General features: G+C 32.2%; 2 protein-coding genes and 1 long non-coding RNA gene across 3 annotated transcripts; 2 read left to right on the top strand and 1 right to left on the bottom strand.

Annotated features, from left to right (window-relative positions):
- Positions 1–207: 207 nt before the first annotated feature.
- On the top strand, positions 208–6,163 carry LOC9301820 (amino acid permease 6). The gene is made up of 6 exons (XM_021033621.1): positions 208–424; positions 793–1,026; positions 1,698–1,791; positions 2,351–2,565; positions 2,650–2,795; positions 5,324–6,163. Exons 1-6 carry the CDS (start codon positions 322–324, stop codon positions 5,975–5,977), a joined length of 1,446 nt encoding a protein of 481 aa, XP_020889280.1. The 5' UTR covers positions 208–321; the 3' UTR covers positions 5,978–6,163.
- Positions 6,164–8,801: 2,638 nt separating this feature from the next.
- On the top strand, positions 8,802–11,469 carry LOC9300079 (transcription factor MYB78). Its single transcript, XM_002865699.2, has 3 exons — positions 8,802–9,504; positions 10,267–10,396; positions 10,617–11,469. The coding sequence occupies exons 1-3, from the start codon at positions 9,330–9,332 to the stop codon at positions 11,230–11,232; spliced, it is 921 nt and encodes a 306-aa protein (XP_002865745.1). The 5' UTR covers positions 8,802–9,329; the 3' UTR covers positions 11,233–11,469.
- A 5,151-nt stretch (positions 11,470–16,620) lies between these two features.
- LOC110225442 lies at positions 16,621–18,119 on the bottom strand. Its single transcript, XR_002329786.1, has 2 exons — positions 16,993–18,119; positions 16,621–16,888 (listed from the first exon to the last, which is right to left on the bottom strand). It is a non-coding gene; the product is annotated as an uncharacterized LOC110225442 (long non-coding RNA).
- Positions 18,120–26,440: the final 8,321 nt, after the last annotated feature.

Genomic DNA, 26,440 nt, shown 5'->3' with positions numbered 1-26,440 from the left:
AAATGGGTCTAAGGCTATCCAATATATAAATAATAAATCTATCTAACTAATCTATTCGACATTAAATGAATCTCATAGAATCATAACATAAAATAATAAATATATTAACTACAGAGAGACAATAATGAAAGGTGTAAAAAAATGAACAACACTATAATAAAAGAGAAATAATATGACATAAAAAATAAAAAGAGAGAAAGGGATTAGGTGTGAAATGTGGTGTGTCTATTTAAGTGGAGATGAGTCCTTCACTCTTCATACATACTACCTTTGGCCTCTTCTTCTTATTTTATCATAACTAAGCTCAAAAGCAAACGATAGATGGAGAAGAAGAAGAGCATGTCCGTTGAACAGAGCTACACGGATCATGAGATTGGCGATATTAACAAAAACTTTGACGATGATGGCCGCGAGAAAAGATCAGGTAACTCAACGTTTTGTTTCTATCTTATATACGTTATGATTCAGACAACATGAACACATACATGTGTTTATTTGTACAGGCAAGTAAGTCTCAATTGTTTGTTTGTGTTGGCATGCTATATTATAAGTTTTTCTTGAAGGAGACTATGAGTTTTAGCTAGCACGTTAAATAATTTTAGACGCCAACTTTTGACGTTTAAGTTTATAACACTAAAAATATTTCATTAATAATTGGAAATATTATATATTTTATAGATGTGAAACTTTTTTTTTTACGTGTTAATGCGACCAAAAACGCAAAAAAAATAGAGTTTGCAACAATGGCATCCTAAATAACATAAAGTTTGTGTGGTTGATTAAATTGAATAGGGACATGGATGACCGGGAGTGCACACATAATAACGGCCGTGATAGGGTCGGGAGTGTTGTCGTTGGCATGGGCAATCGCACAACTTGGATGGGTGGCAGGACCCGCCGTACTAATGGCTTTTTCGTTCATAACATATTTTACATCAACCATGCTTGCCGATTGTTACCGTTCCCCGGACCCTGTTACCGGCAAACGAAACTATACCTACATGGAAGTAGTCAGATCCTATTTAGGTCAGTTTATCTATATATCTTTCTTTTTGTGTGTTCTTGGTCAATCACTCTGAAGATTAAGTTTTATGACAACTAATATTAAGTTTCATGAACTTCTAGTTCAAACTCGCTCTAAAAATACAACAAGGTTATATCTCAATATAATATTCCCGTGACATATATATACACATGCTGTTTTGTAGTAAATATTATGTGAAGTATGTCTTAAAATTGACATGTTGGATTCTTATAATGCCATACCATGTGAAATGATCATTCATTCTTTCAACATCATAGTCTCTTGGAGTCTTCTCTTTGTCCTCACCACACTTATTATTCTCTTCCTTTTTTTTGAAAACTATCAAAAATACCCTCCCCTTAACTTTAACATTAAGAAATTGTACAAGAACAAAATGCGATCCTGTGGTTCAGACACGAAAAATCTAAGAACTAGCAAATTTTTTGACAAAGACAGCTTCTAAAATTTCAATATCTGAATAGTAGTATCTCTTGGAAAATGTCGTGTTGTGGTCGTTAAGATTTCAACTCTCTTGTATAAAAGCGTCAACTTGACTTCCTGTGACAGTTTTTGTTTATTAGATAATTTTATTATTTTGTAGAATTGAATCACTGATGGTTTATGTATATAACAACGATGTCTTATAGATATATTGATGTTAAAAAATAAACAGGAGGAAGAAAAGTGCAATTATGTGGATTGGCTCAATACGGGAATCTGATTGGAATAACAATCGGCTACACAATCACAGCTTCAATAAGCATGGTGTACGTTTTCTTTTTATTTACTTAATTTTTTAATTTGTGATAAATATTTTTTATTATTTGTTAAATAGTCAAAGTCAACAATAGTAAACTCTCCTTTTCCTTAACTTATTATTATCAAGCATGTTTATTAATAAGTTTTAAGGCTGGACAAACAAATGTCTCATTTTTATTAATTTATACTACCTTTGAAGACAAATTGTTATGGCCTATGAGATGATAGGTAGAAATATGCTATATAAAATTCCAAAAATCTTTTTTTTTTTTCGTGTGTTAGTTATTCGATTTAATGGGGTTTAATGGACTGTGGAATGAAACAATTTCTAAAACAAAGTAAAAACACTAAAGAATCGAATTTGATCTATTAGGATTGTCGAATTTCTGAATGATAATAATATTTTTTTTTGTAAATTTTATTACAAATATTTATGAATTATGATAAACTATATCGTTAAATTATGAGTTATGCATAAAAAAATTATATTATGAATGAATTATTTCAATATAGAAAAAAGAAAAAAAGAAAGCATTAGACTGACGATTTGAGGATTCATTGAAACAGGGCAGTGAAGAGGTCGAATTGTTTCCACAAAAATGGGCATAATGTGAAATGTGCCACTTCAAACACTCCCTTCATGATCGTATTTGCAATCATCCAAATTATTCTCAGCCAAATCCCAAATTTCCATAACCTCTCGTGGCTCTCCATTCTAGCGGCCGTAATGTCCTTTTGTTACGCTTCCATCGGCGTTGGCCTCTCCATCGCCAAAGCGGCTGGTAAACTAACTATACATTCCTATCCTTATAATAATTTCATCTTTTTATAGAGTGAGTTCTAATGTTTTTGAAGAACGAATAAAGGTGGCGGTGAGCATGTAAGAACAACACTGACAGGAGTTACGGTCGGGATTGATGTATCGGGTTCCGAGAAAGTATGGAGAACGTTCCAAGCGATTGGGGACATTGCATTTGCCTATGCATACTCAACTGTGCTCATTGAAATACAGGCAAGTAGTCACTATTAATGTCCTACTGATATTTTTGTAAGCATGTTGAGGGTTGACTTAATGATAGTAGGAGTTAGGGAGACAGCAATAAGAGAGAGCCCCAAAAAATTGAATTGTGTGCCGTTTGGTCGCAAAGTAAACGTCACTGCATGGACCTACCCATTAAAGACATATAATTACTTTTGAGAGGAGCCAGAGTCTATAAAGAAGCTTATTCAATTTGAAATCATTTCGATATTGAAAACAATTTAAACAATTTAAGAGTTCACCACAAGTCAAAAGTCAAGACTCATGTCTCATGTTTTTTCAACTCTTTTAATAAACTCCTATTTTTGTAGACATCATATATTTCTTTGAATAATCGATATTAATTCTTTTGTTTGCACAAAAGAAAGGATATGAATTATATTTAATCGATTCTAATGATTTAAAATTTAACCAAAAACATTTTTGAAATATTTAAGAATTATTTTCTGGCATAAATTATTATATAATTAAATTCAAGAGACTTATGGAATTCTTGATGTAACCAAGGATGTCTGGAATTCTCTTGGAACTGGAGAAGTCTTAATTCATTATTAATATTATCCTAAACAATGACAATTCCTATGTTCCTATTAATCCAAGTTTTAAAATTTTTACACATATTAAAAAATATATTAATTTGACTATAAATGCATCATTTTTAACAATTTTTTAGAGCCAATAGTATTCAATTATTTTTTGAAGTTTACAATTCATCATCATTAACTGATAAAAATACATAGAAATTTAAAAATATATTATTTATGTTTCAAAATATAGGATATTTACCTGTTTCAATGCAAATTTTAATTATTTGATATTTTTGACTATTTATATTATGCAGTTTTTTGTAATTGGTTGATTTTTTTAAAATAAAATATTAATGATAGTTTTAAAGAGAAAAATTAATAACCCTCTATTATATATATACTAGATAAGGCCCGCCTAAATAGGCGGGTGTAATATATAAATATATATTTTTATCGATGATATTTGAATTTTGAATAATAAATAGTAACTCATACACTTTTCCTAATATTTATTGATTTAGTATTTTTTTTTGTTTTAAACAAAAATTAAATCTTACACCTTCCATTTTGCTATACATTTTAACTATTTATTTCATCTTAATAAACTGAATTTTAATTCTACACACTATTTTGTATTGGTGATATTTAAATCCTAAATAGTAACCGACACACTTTTTATATATTTAACTTAGTATTTTTTTAAAAAGAAAATTCAGTCTTACATATTTCATTTTGCAATATAAATTAACTATCTATAGCATCATAATAAACTTGATTTTAAGTCTTCATAGTTCATCTTAATGGATAAACTGCTAATAATAATTTTATATCAAAATCGTATGTATATCATATCAAATCTATATCTTAGTTAATATTAAATATAATTAACAAATAACAAAAAATTTAATTAAAAATAGAAATCCACAAAAATTATGGAAAACATGACATTGTTTAAAATATATTTTTTCTATATAACGTAATCTCATAAGTTAGTTTTACCTCATGGCAAACTAATTTTAAATGAGTTATAATTAATAATTAAATCATTAAAAATATATATTAACATTCTCATTAAGTAATCGAAAATTCAATCATATAAGCCATTTTTCCAAATATTTTGTGTTTATAATTATGACTATATGCGTTAAAATTTTTAAAATAAACTATAACTATAGCCACACTAATATTCTTATCAAATATTCAAATATTCGTTCGTTCTTATAAGCTCATTATTTTTTGTAAAACTTTTGTGTGTTCATTTGAAGAATAAAAACACTATATTACGATGATAAATACAATTTTATCCAATTAAATTAATGTGAACTTATATTGTCATTTAAATCTTCAACGGTTATTGTTTATTTGCTATATCCATACTAAATGATTTAAAAAAAAACAATTAACACATGCCAAATCTAATTGACCAATAACACATGTAAAGAGAAATTGTTAGTTTTCCTTTTTCGTTAAGAAAAATAAAGTTAACGAAATTTAGAAATTAGATATATAAATTAGTATATGTAAATATATTTTTTTTAATTTTCTTATTTCGCTAAAGAAAAAAGTTAAATATTTTTTTGACACATGTCAACATCTGATCGATAGACTTGACACGTGTCACGATCATGCGAGTTACTAACTTTGAAATCATACTTTATATAATAAGATATATGTATATATGTATATATATATATTTTAAAATTCATGACTAAATAATATAAAATAATTAAACCAAATATTTTCTTGAACCAAACATCCTTTAATGTCAGGTAATTTTTCATTCTAAGGGCTACACTTTGTTTGACAATTAACGATCACATTCAGATAACTCATTAAAAATAAGAACTTCTTTTTTTGAATGTCGAAAAATAAGAACTTCTGTTTAGTTTGGTTAGCTTCTATTATTTTTTGTGTTTTTTTTTTTGGCTATCTCTACTAAACTATAAACAATTGTATATCTCTAAACCATGGCAGGACACCCTGAAAGCAGGTCCTCCATCAGAGAACAAAGCCATGAAAAGAGCAAGCCTTGTGGGTGTCTCCACAACGACCTTCTTCTACATGTTATGCGGTTGTGTCGGTTACGCTGCCTTTGGAAATGATGCTCCCGGAAATTTCCTAACTGGTTTTGGTTTCTATGAGCCATTCTGGCTAATCGACTTTGCTAATGTTTGTATCGCCGTGCATCTTGTCGGTGCCTACCAAGTCTTTTGTCAGCCCATCTTTCAGTTCGTAGAGAGCCAGAGCGCAAAACGTTGGCCAGATAACAAGTTCATTACAGGAGAATACAAAATCCATGTCCCTTGCTGTGGTGAATTTAGTATCAACTTCCTAAGATTGGTTTGGAGGACTTCATATGTTGTGGTCACCGCGGTTGTAGCCATGATCTTCCCTTTCTTCAATGATTTCTTGGGTCTTATTGGAGCAGCTTCCTTCTGGCCTTTGACTGTTTACTTTCCCATTGAGATGCATATTGCTCAGAAGAAGATACCGAAATTCTCTTTCACTTGGACTTGGCTAAAAATCTTGAGCTGGGCTTGTTTCGTCGTATCCATCGTTGCTGCAGCGGGATCAGTGCAAGGACTCATAACAAGTCTCAAGGATTTCAAGCCTTTCCAGGCTCCTTAGTCAAAATACGTGTTCTCACCAACGTCTCCAAGAACACAAGTTCCATGCACTCTCTTCTCTTCAATAAAGTGTCTATTTCTTTGTAGTTTATTGGTGTGAAACAATCTCATAGCAAAATGTTGTACCTGTACTTGCTTGTTTGAAAAAAATCTATCAGCAATTAATCCCATTTCCTTTATTTGGACCTTGCGTTACGGCGTTACCTCAATATAATCATAATAGAAAGCACAACACTTTGGAGACAAACAATATACAACGCTAAAATGAAAAGTGATCGCTGTAAATGGACACCAGCAAGTCAGCAACGCTGGTAGTTATGATTTGAAATCGCTGTTATGACACCTTCTCCACATACTTGGGTCTTAAGCAACTATACTCATAGCCTTTTTTGGTCGCTGCGACTTGCGGAAGTACATGGCCAATATCTTACATGTTATAAGGGTTGGTTCTTCTCTCACAAGGTTATAAAACAACACTATTTGTTCATAAATATGTATTGAAAATTGGGTTTTTGATGGTAGAAGAAGGGTTAATGATTCATGGAAACTCTCCTTAATTAAGCTTCATCTGCATGCCGAGATGTTTGTTAGATGCAATGTGGGAAATGGCCGGAATGCAAGCTTCTGGCATGATGCTTGGACGCCTCTTGGACCACTCATCAAAAAGTTGGGACAAGATATCGTCTATGGTACTTCCCATTCACTCATGAGTTGCTGCTACTTATGACTCTCGGGAACGAAAACTCCATGCACCAAGAATAGATAATCTGCTTCTTCACCTACATATCTACTTAACAACAATTCAATTAGCGACTGTTTCTTTGGAACTAGACTAGTATACTTGGACTGTTGATGGTCAAGAAAACTCCTTCTTCGCTTCCAGCTTAAAGTGGGAAGCATTGTGATAAGCTGCCAAATATTGGCCTGGTGTTATTTAGTTCGAAGGTCCATCTCTTAGTCTTGATTTTACGATGTTGATATGCCAAATGAATAGACTGCCTACTAGAGTTTGCTTGCTTCTTGAGGTATGCAGATTGCAACTCACTGTTGTCTTTTCTCTACTTATGATGAAAACTAAGATATGCCACCTGCTCATCCTTGTGAATAGTACAAGTTGATTAGACGATCCAGACAGACCAGACTCAGCCTCACAATTTTCTCCGCCCATCCTGCGAAAACTACTGGCTCAAGCCACTGCATATCACATATGCAAGGAAACGAACAATATACTCCATTAATTAGCAACAAGCAACTCCTGCTACAATCATCTTAAAGACCATTGATATATATATAATGGTGTTGTGACTACAATGGGAGTAATCTAGGATTGCTTCTTCTTCAAAAGAGCCATGTGACCCCTTGTGTGTTTTTTTTTCTCTTTTTTGGCAAAAACACAAATATAGATGGTTGACATTTTGTAAAACCAAAGTCTCAAACACTTCATTTTCTAATGATATTTACATTCATATCATATTATATAAGTAAACGTTGAATTTGTCCTTCAGTATTTGAATGCACCTAGGTTGGCTAAACGAATTTGAATTTTATGGTCAGACCCAAAAACAGATAGGGAGGATTGGAGAAGTAGAAAACGTATATGAAAATATAGTATTTTGCAACTTGTTTGAAACTGGAAAAAGTATAATTAAGTTATTATGACAACTTATAAATATAGTTAAGAAACAGAATTACACGCATGGAAAGTCGTCAAATGTCAACCTTTCAAAGCTATAGTGCTAACTAAGTACACTAATTAACCCTTAAAAATTAATTAAGTCCTACCATGATCCTATAACTAATGTTCAATTTGCGGCATTTTAAAATTTAGTCATTAGGATAACGCGTTGAATGACAGAAAGAGTCAAATGATATATTTTTATTACTCATAGTTTACTTATTAACAGTGTACAGCTTCGATTAATATCTTAATTAAGAGAGTTTAGTGACAAAATCTAAAGATCTAAATCATAAAAATACATTTTTGAGTCTTCATCCTTGGATTTTGGTAGCACTTTTACTGGATGTTTAACAGATAAACCTTTGATAAGGCTTTTAGATTTCTGTCTCAAAATTAATAGATGATAAAGATAAAGTTTTCTTAGAACTTAAGTAGTGAAATGGATAATTTGTGTATTTTGGAATAATGAAACTGAGCAACAATGGATTGATATGGATGCTGGTCGTATCTAGGGTTTTAAGGTCTAGTGAAAGCAAATGTAAAAAGGAGAAATTTTATATATTTTTAAAAATATAATATGTGGTGTGATAAAATTTAAATATTATTTTGTAAAATATAAAAAATGATGAATTTTTATCTATGAAATTGAATTTCAAAAACATATTGCACTAAAAATTACTTTTATTACCAATACACAATAGAATTTAAAAAATTTGGTGGCTCCAAAATTTGCATTATATTAAGTATCCTAAGAATGCTTTTTTCGCTCATTAGACATGGTCTAGAGACTAGAATGGATGTGAAACAACCTCTGTTGGACTAATCTCTATATATGTTTGTAGCTATGAAAATTGGTTTCATTTCCGCCTTGGAAAGAAAAAATTGGACATTAACGGTGTCAGTTGAGAAATAAAAATTGCTTACATTAATTCACTTAGTAATATTTCTATATTGGGTTTTCCAAACACAAGTCAACTCTCTTATTAATATGATATTGTTTGCTTTGGGCCAAATAACCAAGTCCGCACGGATTTGTTTTTGGATTCCATCCCAAAAGATCTCACACTAATTGGAGTTGGACTTTACTTATATATTGAATTATTATTTTCTAAACTTCTGATGTAGGAGGTTGGTTTGTGTCCCAATATTCGAAACTTGTAACATCTGTTAATTATAATTTGAAACACAAACACGAGAATTAGTTTTATAATTAAGTTGAGAAAACTGTTATGTTCGGTATTATTTTGTACATATTTCCGAAAAAATTATAACAAATAAATATTTTTATCAGCGACATATTTATGCGGATTTAACCTCGGATAGTAATATAATGACGATGCTCTCTTACAAAGATAGTTGATATAGTAATATAGTAGGATATGCTTGTCTCGTCTAAACTATAAGTTATTGGGAAAGTTAACAGTTCTTATATTGCGGCCGTCTATGCCTTTGTCCCACATGTTACAAATAAATCTTAAAAAAGAATTCTCATCTATTTTGTTCATCTATAAAACCATCAACTCCTTCATCTTTCCCTGTGGATACAAACACCATCCATTATCTCTCTACACATAACTCCAAAAAACGACTCTTTTTCATTCAGAACACAAAGCAAAAGTAAAAAGTCTCGATTTTTTCCCTGAATCTCTCTTTGTGGGTCACTCACTCTTCATCAATGGATGACAAAGCAAGAAGCTTAAACATCAACAAAAACATGGAGGATTTCGCGAACGTGGAAGAAGAAATATACCTAAGAAGAGGTCCATGGACCATTGAGGAAGATTTCGAGCTCATCAATTACATTGCTACTCATGGTGAAGGTCGATGGAACTCTCTCGCTCGTTGCGCAGGTATGATTCACTAACATCTACTTACACATATACACACTTAGATTAATATAGGTGTCGATGATGTGTATGAATGTGCTCCTTGATTGAAAACAAATAAAAATAAGTAACAAGCCATATCATACACAAGTTGCATAAGTTAATTAAACTTATACTTACCTTTTGTTTAATTCTTGTCTTTATTCGATCTCCATATATGTCTTTGTTATTTTATTCAGTTCTACAGTTCTGGTAATCATAATTCTTTTATTTTCAAGAAATGGATTTGCCTTGTATGCACAAATGAAAAAAAAAAAACTTCATGGGCATATAAAAAAAAGTGTAAAGCTTTTGTGTTTCTTTCTCTCATTATTTTTCTTCGTTCTGAATTGTTAAAATTATCTATTCATGATTGATGAATCTAATGAAATCGTGTTTCGCTATTCGGACTCTATTATAATAACTTTTCGAATGTGGATTCAATTATTTAACCCTCTAGGTTTTGAATAAAGTAACTATATTCTTGTTGAATCAAATGAAAATAATTAATGATCAACATCTATATGGGAAGAGCACTAACGCAATGGACGAAAGTTTTCTGGAGACAAAGACCCTTTTAGGGAGTTTGCCTCATAGCATTAACGGTCCCTATAATTTCTAGAGTAAATTTGGTAACTTTACCATATATATATGATCATTATCATGAGTTTCTTGCGTATGAAACCATCATACAATATACGTGTACACGATGATGTCTAAATAATAATAACTTCCAATATGAAACAGGACTCAAAAGGACCGGAAAAAGCTGCAGACTTCGGTGGCTAAACTATCTTCGACCAGATGTCCGCCGTGGAAACATAACCCTCGAAGAACAACTCTTGATTCTTGAACTTCACTCCCGTTGGGGTAATAGGTACGTTTTTTTTACTAACGGTCTAGTTTTAAACAAGTCATCAATACCCTTTTATTTCCTACTAACAATAATTTGATAACAAAGATGGCTAGGTTATTATATTTACACAAATTAGTTAGTTCACTTCTTTAGTCATCAATACATTTTATTTTCTGTAATTAACATAACTTTGATCTCAACTTTAGTTATTAATTAATACTTTTTTTCCTTGTGATTACAGATGGTCTAAGATTGCACAATATTTACCAGGAAGAACTGATAACGAGATCAAAAACTATTGGAGAACACGTGTTCAAAAGCATGCAAAACAGCTTAAATGCGACGTGAACAGTCAACAATTTAAAGACACCATGAAGTATCTTTGGATGCCTCGGCTCGTAGAGCGTATCCAAGCCGCCTCTACGAGGTTTGTTTCCACGTCCTCTTGCGTCACCAACTCCTCAGATCAGTTCGTGGTCAACAACAACAACACCAACAACATGGAACATTTGGGTTTTATAAGTAACCCTAATGGTTACATCACGCCGGATAATTCCAACGTGGCAGTATCTCCTGTATCAGATTTGTCGGATTGTCATATGAGTAGTGAAGTGGGGAAGATTGGTCAGGATCAGAATTTGGTGGATCCACAAATATCATCGCAGAATTATTTGGATAATAACTGTGGACTATTAAACGGAGTTACGAAGATGCAAGATCAAAGTGACCTTAATTGGTTTGAAAATGTTAATGGGATGATACCTAATTATTCGGACAGTTTTTGGAACATTGGAAATGATGAAGACTTCTGGCTCTTACAACAACATCAACAAGTCCTCGACAATGGAAGCTTCTGAATAGACAAGAAGCTATTATACAAAGTAAAGGGAAAATACAAAGCTTCTGAATTAAAAGTGTGAAAGGAGTTTGTTATAAAGGGGAAAACAAAGCTTTTATTTGAATAAAAAATAAGGTTTAGTTAATATATTAGCAACTTTAGATATATTGGAGCGTTTAGGAAATTGTTATTTTTGTAGTAAATTTGATTGCTATTTTGGGATTGTGATAATATATTTATGCTGATAATTTCTAAATTCAGAATCAAATTAATAACTAAATAATTTTTTTGTTTTTTTGGGGAGGATAATTTATTTGAAAGACGATTTCACACTAGTGATTTTCTTCATGGAATCATGCTATAAAAACACACTACATTTTATTATAAATGAATTTGCCAAAGCAACAATAATTGGTTCCACGTCCAAGTTTCATACTATAGTTAATTAAACCAGTATATGTCACACAAGCAGACAAAACATAACTTATGAAAATTATTTATCTAATGACTTTATCTGTGGTCTAGTGGCAGAGAAAGCTTTGATGAAGGATGAAACTCCTAGATCCGAGTTCGATTTTCCCTGGAAACAAAAACACATTTGTTTGGGAAGTCTGTCAGTTAGGCCTTGGCCCAATTGGTTTACCTGGTAGTCAGAAATGCAGGCGGCCTGACTACCCCCTAGCATTAGTCGGAAGGCATTCCAAACTCGGATCATGCAGTGTGGTAGCCCAATTTTACCTAGATCGGGAGAAGTCCACTCTGTAGCACCTCGGTGCGTTCCTATCAAAGCCGACCGGATCAGCCGATAGGGTTTAAAAAAAAAAAAAAAAAAAAAAAAATGGATAATCCGATTCATGATGCTTTTAGGAAACATGTCTATGGGACCTGCATATGGGAAAAAGGGGACCGAAGTGTGTGAAAGGCTTTGGGTTCAAAAGTAGACAAATCCAAATTTTTTGTCATTTTTATAATTTTATCTCCACGTAGAGACGTCTCAATGGTTAATGTCTGAGCTTTAAGATGGCCACTGAGGAGATTATTCTTGGAAGAATGTAATAATTATGAATTTAATTACTATTAAAATATATGCTTAGTGATGATTATTTTTCCACCATTAACGCGTGCAAATCCTTAATATTTAATTGAGCCCCATTATTGTACGGACGATCCCACCATTATCCAGATAATTCCTTTCTTACACTGTAACACGTCGTCCAAACGATATCGTCTTCCTCCCTCAATTATTTTCTAAAAACTACTATATATATTCTCTCTTTTTTTTTGCTCCAATTCCAAATAGTGAATTTACTTTGGAAAAAATAATACTTATATATTAATTTGTATTTATCTATTGTAAAAACTACTAAATTACCATTCGTAATGATGTAATTATCTCTCTAATAAAGAGCATAACAGAAAATAATATTTTTTTGAGTTGTATCATGTTTTCAATTCACCACCGTCGTGGTTGATACATTATTTGTATAACTCTTCTGTGAACTAATAAAGAATGTTAGATGTTAAAAAAAAAAAAAAAACAGAAAATAATATTTTTTGCGATAGTTTTTTATGATATATTAAAAATATTTTAGAGTAGAAGATAATACCGTCGAGCGTCGACATGCAATTATGTAAATTTTAAAGAGGGTTACTAACGATTGGGAGTTCAACTAAAAAAAATACTAAGACAAAACCTAGAAATCACAATTTCAAGTGACACTTGGGATCCATATGTATCCTCTTTTTTTTTTTTTTTTTTAATATATATATATATATATATATATATATATATATATATGTTAAAGAAGGTTATTCGATTAATGATTTAAAATCAAGTCCTTATGTTTAATATTTAATATTGATAACATCTAGAAGAACTCATTTGTGTGGTCAGTGTGGGAATCTAAATTTTTGGTGGTATACTTTATATTTTTTCTAATGTAAGAATCTGGTAGATCGTTCATTTCAATTATATATTCAATATGCAAAACCTTTATTGATATTTTTAGTTGTCAATAATACTAGATTTTATAATATAGCTCTTTTAGTTTAAGATTTTTAACTAAATCGAAATATTGAGATGTTGTTATTCACTAAATTGAAGATTATACGATAGATAAGTGAAACGTGACGAGAGATTTTTAGTTTTCATTACAACTATAGATCTAACGGATTCATTTTCGTATTATTTGGTTAAAATCAACATATTCATTTTTAAAAATCTAAACAGCTGTTGGTTGACCAAAGGTTAGTTAATGCTTCTACACCAAAAGGTCAGGAGTTCGAGTTCTTTATGCTACAATTTTTTAATAAATCTGCAGATTAATGGAGGCACATGTACATGAGATCTCTAGCGATGTACAATTATGGCCGTGCGTCAGGATTCTACGCAGAGAGAAGTGTCGTCACATCGTGGATCATTGAAGGTGTTCGTCAAGAGCATGAAGAAGAAGGTGTCGTCTGTCATAGATCTAATAAGGGTCAGAAGAAATTGTCTGTTGTAAAATCATCTATGTAACAGTTCTCATAATTTGCAATAAATAATAAATCCAGACGTTAAAAAAAAATCCAAATAAAACCGTATGAGAAGAACCGAAGAACTGGAAAAAATCTTAAAATAATTAAATAGTATATACACCTAAAAGCCTAAAACCTTGGGAATCTTTGCAAATCTACCACTTTTAGAGATGTGGCATTCCAAATTTACCACATTCTGAAAAAGCTTTCCAAATCTACCACATTTCTCTCCCACATGCAAAATAGCGGACGAAATTGCCCTTGATGGTGATATAAGGTTGTGTCAGATAAAAGGACAAGTTGGTACTGGCTGGAGAAGAGGGACCAGACTGCAATAAATGTTGTACGTTTATAATTACTTATAATTGTAATTAAATAATATATTAATAGAGTAGAGTTAGATCCTTAAAGGTCTTCAGCAAGATCCAACAAATACTCGGGGACATATGAAGAGAAAAATAAATTAAGCTCGGAGATAAATTTAGATCGAATGGGTAATAGAACTAGATCAGGGATAAATTCATATGGAATGAGTAATAGAATTAGATCGGGGACAAGTTCATATCGAATGAGTAATAGAATTAGATAAAAGACAAATTCATATCGAATAAGTAATAAAGTAGATGAGGGACAAGTTCATATGGAATGAGTAATAGAATTAGATCGGGGACAAGTTCAGATCGAATGAGTAATATAATTATATCAGGGACAAGTTCATATGGAATGAATAATATAATTAGATCGGAGACAAATTCAGATCGAATGAGTAATAGAATTAGATCGGGGATAAGTTCAGATCGAATAAGTAATAGAATTAGATCAATGAGAAGTTCATATTGAATGAGTAATAAAAGTAGATCATGGACAAGTTCAGATCAAATGAGTAATATAATCATATCGGGGACAAGTTCATATAGAATGAGTAATAGAATTAGATTGGGGACAAGTTCATATCGAATGAGTACCAGAATTAGATCGAGGACAAGTAATATCAAAGCCAGATTTATCTAATTCTATTTTCAACGATTTAACGCTGTGGACCAAAACTATATAATTGTTAAACTATTTTCAAACCCAGATTTAGATTTTGAATGAGTAATATCGAATGAGTACCAGAATTAGATCGAGGACAAGTTCAGATCAAATGAGTAATAGAATTAGATCGGGGACAAGTTCATATAAGAAGAAACCCAGATCTAAATGTGTAGCCGATTTAACGTCGTGGACCAAAACTATATAATTGATAAACTATTTTCAAACCCAGATTTAGATTTTGTAGGAGAGAAAAAATCATGTGAGAAGAAAACTTCATAGATATACATATATATATATATATATATATATATATATATATATCTATGAGTGAGAGAAATAAAAAAATAATGTGAGAGATAAGAAGAGTGAGAGAAAGAAAGAAAACAAAAAAAATTAAAAAATAAAAATAAAGAGAAAGAGAGAAAGGGAGGGCAAAATAGTAACTTCCATATCAAATGTGGTAGAATTGGAAAGGAAGTTTAAAATGTGGTAGATTTGGAAAGAATTGGGAGAAATGTGGTAGATTTGGTAGTTTTTCCTAAAACCTTATATTTATGAAAAAAAAAAAAAAACATATATACAGTAAGGGATTTTGAGTTCTTACAATTTTAAAACATCACAAAAGAGACGGTTGCGAGTTACTTTCAACATACAATGTTTTTTAAGTTACATTTTCAAAGGTTTTTGGGCCGAGAACTAGCTAACATTCTCTTCGAGATCCAGATTTGTTTGTATCTTATCAAAACTTATATGTGATAAATTCAGGTTCCAAATTGTATACATATAAAAAATACAACTAGTAAATAAAGGAGGATTCTTCTAAATACACATGTTAAGAAAGATGTGAACAAAAACCGGGTGCTTGTCTCCTGGTGGTATAGGAACCTCGGCTGAGGCACCCGCCACCCGGCTTCGAGTCCCGGCCACTGCGCAATTTACCTACGGGGCGCAGCGTCCCAGACCACCAGATCCGAGGGGCCCTTAAGTGGAGGCTTAAAAATCCAAGGAACGCGGGATTAGGCCCAGTGGGCTAGTCGGATCACAGAGTAGTCTGGACACTTAGTTATAAAAAAAAAAGATGTGAACAAAAAAAAAAAAAACACATTTGAAGAGAGACACAATATATCCACCTCATTATTGAAATGACTAGTTAAGGTCAACGCATGCGTCAGGTAATCTACCACCATATACGGCTACAAAACCATATACTACGAAACCAGCATCTATACAATGTATTTCAATACGTGAATACGTATGTATACTTTATAAACCGATTACAGATCAATTCTAAAATGCAATGTTGATACATAATCACCAAATAGAATCTTACTATAGTGACGGGTACCAACTCTATCTAGATCCGACTCAAATAATTAATTTTTTTTCGTAATTGTTATTATTTAACACATTTTTTTATAACCATGTATTAGCTAGCACTTATCCCTCCAATATAAATTCATCGATCGTGATTAGACCCATTAGGGCTTCAATTCACTTATTGAGTGTAGCAAATCTTGGTAACCTTGGGGATGTTTCAAAGTTTATTCCTTATAATAATCAGGTTTTAATTTATTTATTTTTTGTCCTCATAAATCAAGCTAAGGGATAGACTTATCTAATCTTGGAGATAGTAGGAAACGAGCGTATATTTAATAATAATCGATGCATAACCTGCATCAATAGGTGATACCATAACTTGGTGATTTAAACACAGTTCATATATCATCAAATTAAATTACTCATCACATTTTCTTTATGTTATTCGCATTATAATGTATTTACAAACATCTCTTTAAAGCAATACATAGTAAGATAGTTTAGAGAGAGAAAAAAAAATTAGGTAGCTCAAGAGGAATATATAAAAGAGTGGGAATATGAATCCTAAGAGTATACAACAATTAAACAAATTATGTAGAAACTCGACGGAATCGAGAAATCTAGAAGATAGGAATAGTAAGAAGGTAGAAAAGAGTAGAGAAAAGGTCTTACAAGGTCAAGAAAAAAAAAACAAACAGAAAATATACCAATTAGTAAAGCTCAGGTTAAGATAGCGTCAATAGTTGATCACGAACCAGAACAATTGTAGATCATCTTCTTCATCTTCTTGAAACAGCCTTTGTGTCCTAAGCCAATCTCAAATTATTAATGCAACTACATAAGTGTTATACTTTACTAAAAACAAACTACATAAGTGATAGACATAATTATTCGTGTGCTTGTGTGTTACCTAGATCATGGCACTTTAGTGGTTCTTCAATCCATGAAACGCTTTCCCATTCATCCATAGTTTGAGATAAAGATAGAGAGAGTGTCTTGCGTGAATTATATATTTATAAAGATACACACGGACGTAGCTATAGTCTATAGATACATATATGTATGATATATTTACAATTTCTGTTGTCTATAAAGTAAACAAAAACAAGAAGGTTATATTAATTTTTACTACACATTTGACATGTAATATACCTATTGACAAAACTTAAAACCTATACTCATATAATTTTTTAAGAGTTGGAGGTTATGGCTACTAGGTCTATGGTTAAAGGTTTTATCTGAAATATGTTGCAAGAAATTCTATGTTAATGCATGCTCATTTAATTTAAGAGTCGATCGGAGTTATGGTAAATAACAAAATGATATATGTGGCAATCGTCAGATGATAAGAGAGAACCCATCGGATAGAAAATGCCTCTGAAAATATATTAAATCTATGCAAAAGCATCATCTGACCCTCTAGCATGAATCTTCTTGTAGACCTCTTGCCGGCAAAGGAAAGTCACACGTGCGCCATAAAACGTAAATAGATCCAGTTATTTTACTTGCTAAATGTTATTGGATACCAAGCCAGATTCAAAGTTGAACCATACCAAGAAATAGCACTTTACGAAAGTAGTGGCTAGTGGGGATGCATGGTTTCGACTCCAAAACTCTTGGTTATAAAATTTCTGTTATCAAATTTAATTGTAAATTCTGATATTACAACATCAAGAAAACTAATTAGTATGTAGACGTGTCATCATCTTCTACGAATTACGAATTTTTAATTATGATACTCCTTTGTTAATATTATCGTAGCTAGTGAACAAAAATATTTTGATATCCTCGGGAAAGATAAAAGAAACGTCAAAAGTATGTTCAATCAATAAAATTTGAACAGAGAAATAAGAAAGCAAAAAGAGAAACTAAATGGAAAAAAGGCAAAGGGAGAAAAAATTGAAGAAGTAAATGAAGCAACTTAAGTTGCCTGAGGAAGATAAGGAAACTGATGTGACCAAAGACAGAAATCATTGAGACAAAGTCACTGAGTTCCGACAAATCCTTCTCCTCAATTACACTTTTTTACTCCCTTTAATAATTCATCTCAATTATATAATTTATATTCATACACATAATTTTTGTATGGTTATGTAAGAGTAGACATTTTATGTATAAATAAGGGGTACATCGTACATATAAAATATTTTAATTTAAGGTTGGCCCAAGAAGAAACAAGATCTCAAAATATCCTTCATATGTGGAAGGCTAATATACCATCCATATATCTATATTATAATATTGTTTATTAATAGAGAGTATAATATAATATTTCGACCTATTTTATAAATGTATCATCCATATATTTATATTAATAGTTTTGAGTATATTAATTGTGTTTTAGGTTTAAATGGTATATCTATATATAGTTATATACACTTAAACGATATTTAGCTTTCTTCTTCTTCTTGCCTCAGTTTAAGAGAAATATTTTTCTTGCGGTACACCGCGGAGCTATTATTTTTTAAAAAAGATTTTTCTTCCTTACACTTCCAAATCTAGATTTTACCCCGCGATACACCGCGGGTCGATTTTTTTATAACTAAAAAATTATTTTGCAAAATTTTAAGTTGTATTTGTTTTGTTAATATTGTTTATTTTGTTTAGTATTTCTGATTTTATAATTAAATTTTGATTTTTAATTCTAGAATTTCATCCATAGTATATTGTTTAATATTAATATTGATCTAAACCCGTTGCACCATATAACCCCGTCCCGTAAAATTAAACATCATTTGTTATTTTTTTTGAATAATATTTTTATCCACTACTGGTCGCAGGTTCATGCGGATAAGCCCGTAGAGAGTTGCGGATTTGCGGGTCGACCCGCCAAAAGAGAAGCTATCTTTTGAAACTCTTTGTTTTTTTTAGAGGTTTTAAGAAAATTTCCCTAAAAAATAATTTTCATTATATGAAAAAAAGAAGTAGAAGAAATTAAAGTATCAACATTCCCGATTTTTACATCACTCGTTACAATTAATTTTTTTTTTTTGCAGATAAAAATCAGAAGTTAACTAAGTCGAGATTTTTAAAAAGATTGTGTAGAGATTTTTGGTAAATTGTTGAGAACATATTTGATTTCAAAATCTTTACTTAAATAGATAAGGAAAGATTTTGTAGAGACTTTTGCTAAATATATGAGAAATAAATTTCAATTAAAAATCTTTACTTAAATAAAACAAATCTAAATAATTAATGCTAATGGCATGTCATTGTAAATACTTCTTAACTTCAGGATTTATTTGCTAATTGTGATCCAAAAATGTATATATAGATAGTTATAAATATATGGTATTTTAGAGGAATTGCCCAACAAAAAACAGAAAAAGAACCATTGTATATATATAAAACTCCTCAACTAAAGATGAATCGAAAAAAAAAACCTAATAATTATATATTTAGTGAAAAAAATCTCAACATAAAATCTATTAATACAAATCTCCTTCTGTTTACAGTGTCGTAAAAATTGGACGGACTACAGTTAAATTAAAACGCAACGTTTTCAGAATTTGAAAGATGACATATATACACTTAAACAACACGAACTATAAACGAAAACAACAAGATGTTCTTATTTATACCCAATTATATATCCCCTATTTAAAAAAGGGAGATTCTTTGAAGTTTGTGTGATGTCGAAGTCAATTAGGAGAAATTCTTAAAAACGGTACGTTTAATTTTTACCGTAGTTCGTTTACTTTTCACGACACTGTAGACGGAAGGGGATTTTCATTAACAAATTTGAAGTTAAAGAAATTTTTTTTACTAAATACATAATTGAGGGTTTTTTTCTTGCTATACATATGTAGTTGTGGGTTTATTACTATACTAGATTTTAAAATTATATATTAATTTATTTTTTTAAGTTAGTATATATAAAATTTTGAAATTATAGCTCATAGTTTACAATTGTTATTAAGTATTAGTATACCACGAGTCCATAAGACAATTATTAATAAATTGAAGATTTAACTTGTATTAAAGCGGCATGTTAATGATATTTTAAAATTTTATAAATGTTAATTCAAATCCGTCCGTCATATAAACCCGTTCGAAATATAATATGTCCCGTAATTTCTTAACCCGTCCCGTAATTTTTTTTTCTAAAAGTAGTAATTTTAAAATGTAATGATTATTTATTATATATATAAAATTTACAAATTGTATCATTCTCTAAGACATTTATATTTAAATAAACTGAAGATTTTAATTTGTATTAAAGCGGCATGTTAATGATATTTTAAAATTTTAAAAATATTAATTCAAACTCGTCCACCATATAACCCAGTTCTGAAATATAACTTATTATGTAATTTGTTAATCCGTCCCATGATTTGTTTTATAAAAGTAGTAATTTCAAAAATTAGCGATTATTTATTATACTAGATTTTAACCCGCTGTACACCGCGGGATAATTTATTTTGTAAAGTTAGTGTATATATAATTTTGTAAATTATATCTCCTTACAAAATATTAATATTTTATAGTTTACAATTAGTTACTAAGTAACGGTATACCACGAGTCCACGAGACAATTGTTAATCAACTGAGGATTTAACTTGTATTAAAGTGGCATATTAATAATATTTTAAAATTTTATAAATATTGATTCAAATGCGTCCGCCATATAAACCCGTTCCGAAATATTGATTGCCAATAAATAAATATATAAAGTTTTCAACAGTCGGTTTTTTCTCTCGCCTTGGGCGATTTCCCCAAAGACATCTCTCCGGCCAAAAACTTCTCCTTTCAGCCATTGATTACGGCCGGCGCTTGCTTCTCCGGCGTCGGTCGGCTTTTTGCTTTCTCTTCTATTTTTCATCTTCTCCCTGTATAGATTTAGGTTTATCTATGGCAAAATCAGAATCACAAACTTTCGTCCTTTGCCTCTTTTCATTGATGATGGTGATAGATATGAGTGCGATGACATCAATTTGTTTCATGGGCTCGATACTGACACCATCTCTGGCTTGGGTAGCGTCTCAAAACACCCAGATTTCATTGGGATTTCTGGATCCGAGTTTGACAAGCGTTGCATCGATTGGCTTCTATAGTGATTGTTTTGCTTCTCAAAGTCGCGTCGATTTGATGCTGATTCGAAAGAATCATTATGTCGTCCTTCCGTATGGCAGGTTTATTTCCGGCGTTTGTCGTTGGAATTTCCGGTTTGTTACCGGTGAATGTCCTCCTACTCAATGGTATGGAGGTTTCACTATAGTTTTTGATCCCGGAATCCATGGTGTAACTACTTTGCATAAAGGATTTGGAATTCTTAGAGATCGTCTCAAAAATCAAGGAATCAATTCGAGAATTGATGATTTTCCGATGAATTTACCGGTGGACTATATACAAGAATCAATGAAGAATAGTTTCTTCGTCAAGATGCGTTTAAATTTGCAGAACCCTCAAATTGTGGATTCTCAAAGGCCACACTCGTGGGCTGCTGGTGATGATGATGTTGATCATGTCGTGGGCTCAAACACATCACAAGTTGTTTCTTCAAAGGAAGTGACCATGAATATTAGCCCTGGGACTTCGGTAAGAACCGATCAAACCGACCCGAGGAACCCAAAATTTTCGGTTATCGGGACAGACCGAATTGAGGAGGCCAAACCGAACGGAATCAATTATTTGGGGGGTCGGTTTTCGGGTCGGATCGGTTCGGTAATCGGCCCGATCGGTTTTATGTAACCCATTAGCAATATTAGGTTTTATGTAGCCCATTAGCAATATTAAGCCCATTCGCACCAGACCTATATAAGCCTAATCCTAAGACATTAACCCTAATTTCATTTCTCTTCTTCTTCGCCTTTGCTGCATGCGAAACAGAGAGTGGAATCCTAAACCCTAATCTCATCAGTTTTCATCCTTATTCTCTGATCTAAACATCATCTCATCTTCCTAGCTTCATCAATTCATCATCTTCATACCTTCGTGATTCTACTCCCATTTCTCCGAAATCCAACCTGTAACCGAGAAAGTGTTAGAGGTCAGCTCTTCGTTCTTCTTGGTAGCTAATAAGCTAATGTCGACTTGCTAATATCTGGATGATTAATTGGGATTCAAAACCCTAATGTTACTCAAATCTTCGATTGTGAGAATGTTAGGGTTTTGGATTCCATTGTTCGTCCAGAAATTTAGGGTTCGGCCTTTGTTATACTTGAAAGTCATTGATTATAGATTGCATGACTGAACCTCTTTTGTTTATACTTTGTTTATATATTCTATAGATGCCAGAAGAGGAGAACTTGAACGTCGAGAAAGATACTGAACCTCCTTTTCAACCTCAGACGACAAAAGAAGTTGAAAGTGATGTAACTGGGCAGAAACGTCCAAGGCCTGCCTCTGGTGGTGATAAGCCACCCAAACCCCGGAAGAAGTATGCAAAAAGAGCTCCTATTTGGGAACATTTTCTGCAGAGAGAAGATCCTACTAAGAGCTACTGTAAGTACTGTTTAGCAGAGATTGGTTGTGATTCAAAAAAGGTTGGTACTAGTCCAATGATTGGTCACATAAAAGTATGCAAACATTACAAGGATTGGGTAGATAAGGAAAATCGGAAGGTTCTAAGTGGTGATAACAAAGGGAATCTGAAGGTGATTAAGTATGATCCGCATTTGTTTAGGAGATCAGTTAATGAGATGGTAGTAGTCAATGAGTTGCCATTCTCATTTGTAGAATCTGAGGGTTGGAAGCGGTTCTGTTTCAATGTCTTGCCTATGTACAAGACCTTTTGTAGAAAGACATGCAGTCAAGACATAGTTGGGATGTATTTGGAAGAGAAGGAAGCTTTAAAGACTTTGTTTCGTGTTGAGAAACAAAGGGTGTCACTGACTACAAACATATGGACATGTCCTATTACTTCTTTCAACTACAGGGTGATCACAGGTCACTGGGTTAATACAGAGTGGGAATTGCAGAAGAGAATTCTCAGCTTTAAGGTGATCACATATCATAAAGGAGATACCATAGCAGGTCAGTTGCTGGATTGTTTAGAAGAATGGGGAATTGAGAAGGTTTATACAATTACAGTTGATAATGCAAGGAACAATGACAAGGCTTTGGATGCTTTTAAGGAAGCGTTTAAGCTGATAGGATTACAAGCTTTAGTTAAGGATGGTAAATTCATACATATGCGCTGTTGTGCACACATCCTCAATCTGATTGTTGGAGATGGTTTGAAGAAAGCAAAGCGAGAAGTTGTTGCAGTTAGGAATGCAGTTAAGTATGTCAGGTCAAACTTTAGTAGGCTGAAGTCATTTTCATTGAGGTGTGAGACAGCAAAGTTGTGTAGAGGCAACTTGCCATTAGATGTTGTCACTAGATGGAACTCAACATATCTGATGTTGAACTCAGCTTTGAAGCTGAGGGTTGCTTTTGAGAAGATGGAAGCTGAGGATAAGCTATATTGTGCTTATTTCTTGGAAGAGGAGGAGGAGAAGACCAAGACTAAAAGAATAGGACCACCAACTTCTTCTGATTGGGATAAAGTTTCAAGGTTAGTGAAGTTTCTTAAAGTCTTTTAAAAGGGTACTGTCACTTTCTCTGCATCAAAGACAGTGACTTCCACTTTGTGTTACAATGAAATTGTGGACATTGAGAGGAGTCTCATCACTAAGTCTCACAGTCCCGAAGAGGAGACCAGAAAGATGGCTACTGCCATGAGAGATAAGTTTGACAAGTATTGGGATGGATTAGGTAACATGAATCCTCTAGTGATTGTGGCTAGTGTCTTTGATCCTCGCAACAAGATGAGGTTTGCTTCACTCTGCTTTGACCAGCTCTATGGTAAAGATACCATAGAGAATAGAAAACTCCATGCATCTGTTTCAAGTGTCATGAGTTCAATGTATGAGGATTACAGTTTCAAGCTGAGCAAACCTGTAGAAAATGAAGAACCAGATTCTCAGCCACAGCCTGAGAACTTTGTGTTATCTGATGATGAAGATGATTGTGAAGGGATGCTGTCATTATTTGATAAAGTGGTTGGCTTGAAGGGTAATGATGATAGTTGCAATGAGTTAAAAATGTATCTCACAAAACAAACTAAGGCTAGAATTGAAAATAAGTTGGGGTTTCCTTATGATGTTCTCAGTTGGTGGAGACGCAATTGCCCTAAGTTCCCAATCTTGTCAGAATTTGCTAGAGATGTTCTTGCTATTCAAGCCTCCTCTGTAGCTTCAGAGTCTGCATTTAGTACGAATGGAAGGGTGTTGGATCCTTATAGGAGTTCTTTAACTCCTTACATGGTTGAGGTTTTAATATACACACAACAATGGTTAAGGTGTTCCTATAAAAAAGAGGATGCTGTAACAAACTTGGCCCAAATGTTAGAAGAAGTTGATTTTTTTGAGTCACTTGGTAAGTTTAACTATTCTCCTTGATTCAGTTTTTTTATCCTTTCAAGACTGTTGATAAGTATAAGGCTATAACTAATCTCATGTTTCTGTTTTCTTGCCTAGATGCTCGAAATTCAACAATTTCTCTTACATGATTCTTCATAGTATGGCAGGTATGATTCTGGTTCTGTTGTAGTCTAAGTAGTTCATTGTTAAGTATTTGATTCTGTTTTTGATTTACAATGTTATGTCTTTGTTATGATTCTATTAGGTAGGTAGGAAGCTGCGGTTTTTTGTCCTTTTGATGTAGAAAAGTAGCCTTGGACAGTACTGACTTTGAAGCTGCTGTTTTGATAATTTTTTGGTGCGAATCAACATGCTTTTATGAATCTGCATATGGTAAGCTAACTACTAAAGCAAACTTGTTATTTGTATGGTTCTGTTATTGTTTTTTGATGTAATGCTAGCTTAAACTTTGATAAAATGCTAGCTTGGCAGCTTCATGGTCTGTACTAGTAGCTTAAACTCACAAACACAGCTTTAAGCTACCAGTACAGCTTTATGTAATGGTTCTTCCTTCTTTTGTGTCATTATGTAGTAGTTAAGCTTGTGTTGACTTTGTAAAATGTCATATTCGGTTTAAATTAACCGAATTGGACACTATATTCATTTGTTCTCGGAGGCTAAAATACATCAACTAACCGACCCGATTAAACCGACAACCGACCGAACCTGAACCGAATTACAATTCGGATTAATCCGGTACAAATTTCAAAGAATAGAATCTAAGGCAAACCGAACAACCCGAACCGAATAACCCGATTCCACCGAAGTCCCAGGGCTAATGAATATGTTATTGTGTCAAGGCCTATTGTTTTCTCCGGTAAGATATAAGAAACTATCAGAATCTGGTAACGCGATCACCTCAATGGATGCTATAGTCGAATCTACTACTACGGTAAACGTATTTGTGATTGTGTTAAAGAGAATTACAGAGTCGAGTTTTTTCAGAAAGACCTTGGTACGGAAGCTTTGGTACCACCGTGTCTACATTTCAGAGTTATTTATGGACACATCGGGTTTAAAGCTACGATTTGCAAAAAGAAAGTTCAGCCACAAGTTGCTGCATGCTAATCGTAACAAAGAGAAATCAAATATGAAGTTGGACAATAACGGATCTTATGATCGGTTAGCGAGTAAGACTACTCTTCGGAAAGCATTGTCAATCTCCATTCTGCTGTATTTTTCTCAGTGTATGGCACATACATTTGCGTATGTAATAATTGTGTTCTAGTAATTCTGTAACTGTCTTTGTAATAACTCTTTTAAATCAATGAAAGTTTGTTTTTGCTGAAAAAAAAAATAAAATTTATTGATTATTTATTATATATAAAATTTACAAATTGTATCATTCTCTAAGATATTTAGATTTTAATAAACTAAGGATTTAATTTGTATTAAAGTGGCATGTTAACGATATTTTGAGATTATATAAATATTGATTCAAACTCGTCCACCATATAATCTTGTTCCGAAATATAACTCGTCCTGTAATTTGTTAACCCGTCCTATGATTTGTTTTCTAAAAGTAGTAATTTTAAAATTTTAACGATGATTTATTATATATAAAAGTTTGCAAATTGTATCATTCTCTAAGATATTTATATTTTATAGTTTACAAATTTTATTAAGTAACATTATATTACGAGACAATAATGGTTTTATACAATATTGGTGGTATTAAAAAAAATTAAGGATATAATCTGTATTGAAGCGACGGATTAATGATATATATATATTTTTTTTTGTTGATTCAAAAACTTATCCTGCCAAACCCATCTCGCCAAAAAAACCATTTGTTTTATTAATGTTGATCTTATTTATGATATGATTCTGAATCACTGTCTAAATATTTGAGTCGATGTGGAACTTTGAACACACATTTTTCGTCAATTGGATTATATATGTCCGTTTTTAAAATTTGGAATCACAGTATATGCTGCAAAAATAATAATATGT

This window comes from Arabidopsis lyrata, assembly GCF_000004255.2.
Source record: "Arabidopsis lyrata subsp. lyrata unplaced genomic scaffold ARALYscaffold_8, whole genome shotgun sequence".
NCBI lineage: Eukaryota > Viridiplantae > Streptophyta > Magnoliopsida > Brassicales > Brassicaceae > Arabidopsis > Arabidopsis lyrata.
This window is presented reverse-complemented; position numbering and strand designations above follow the sequence as displayed.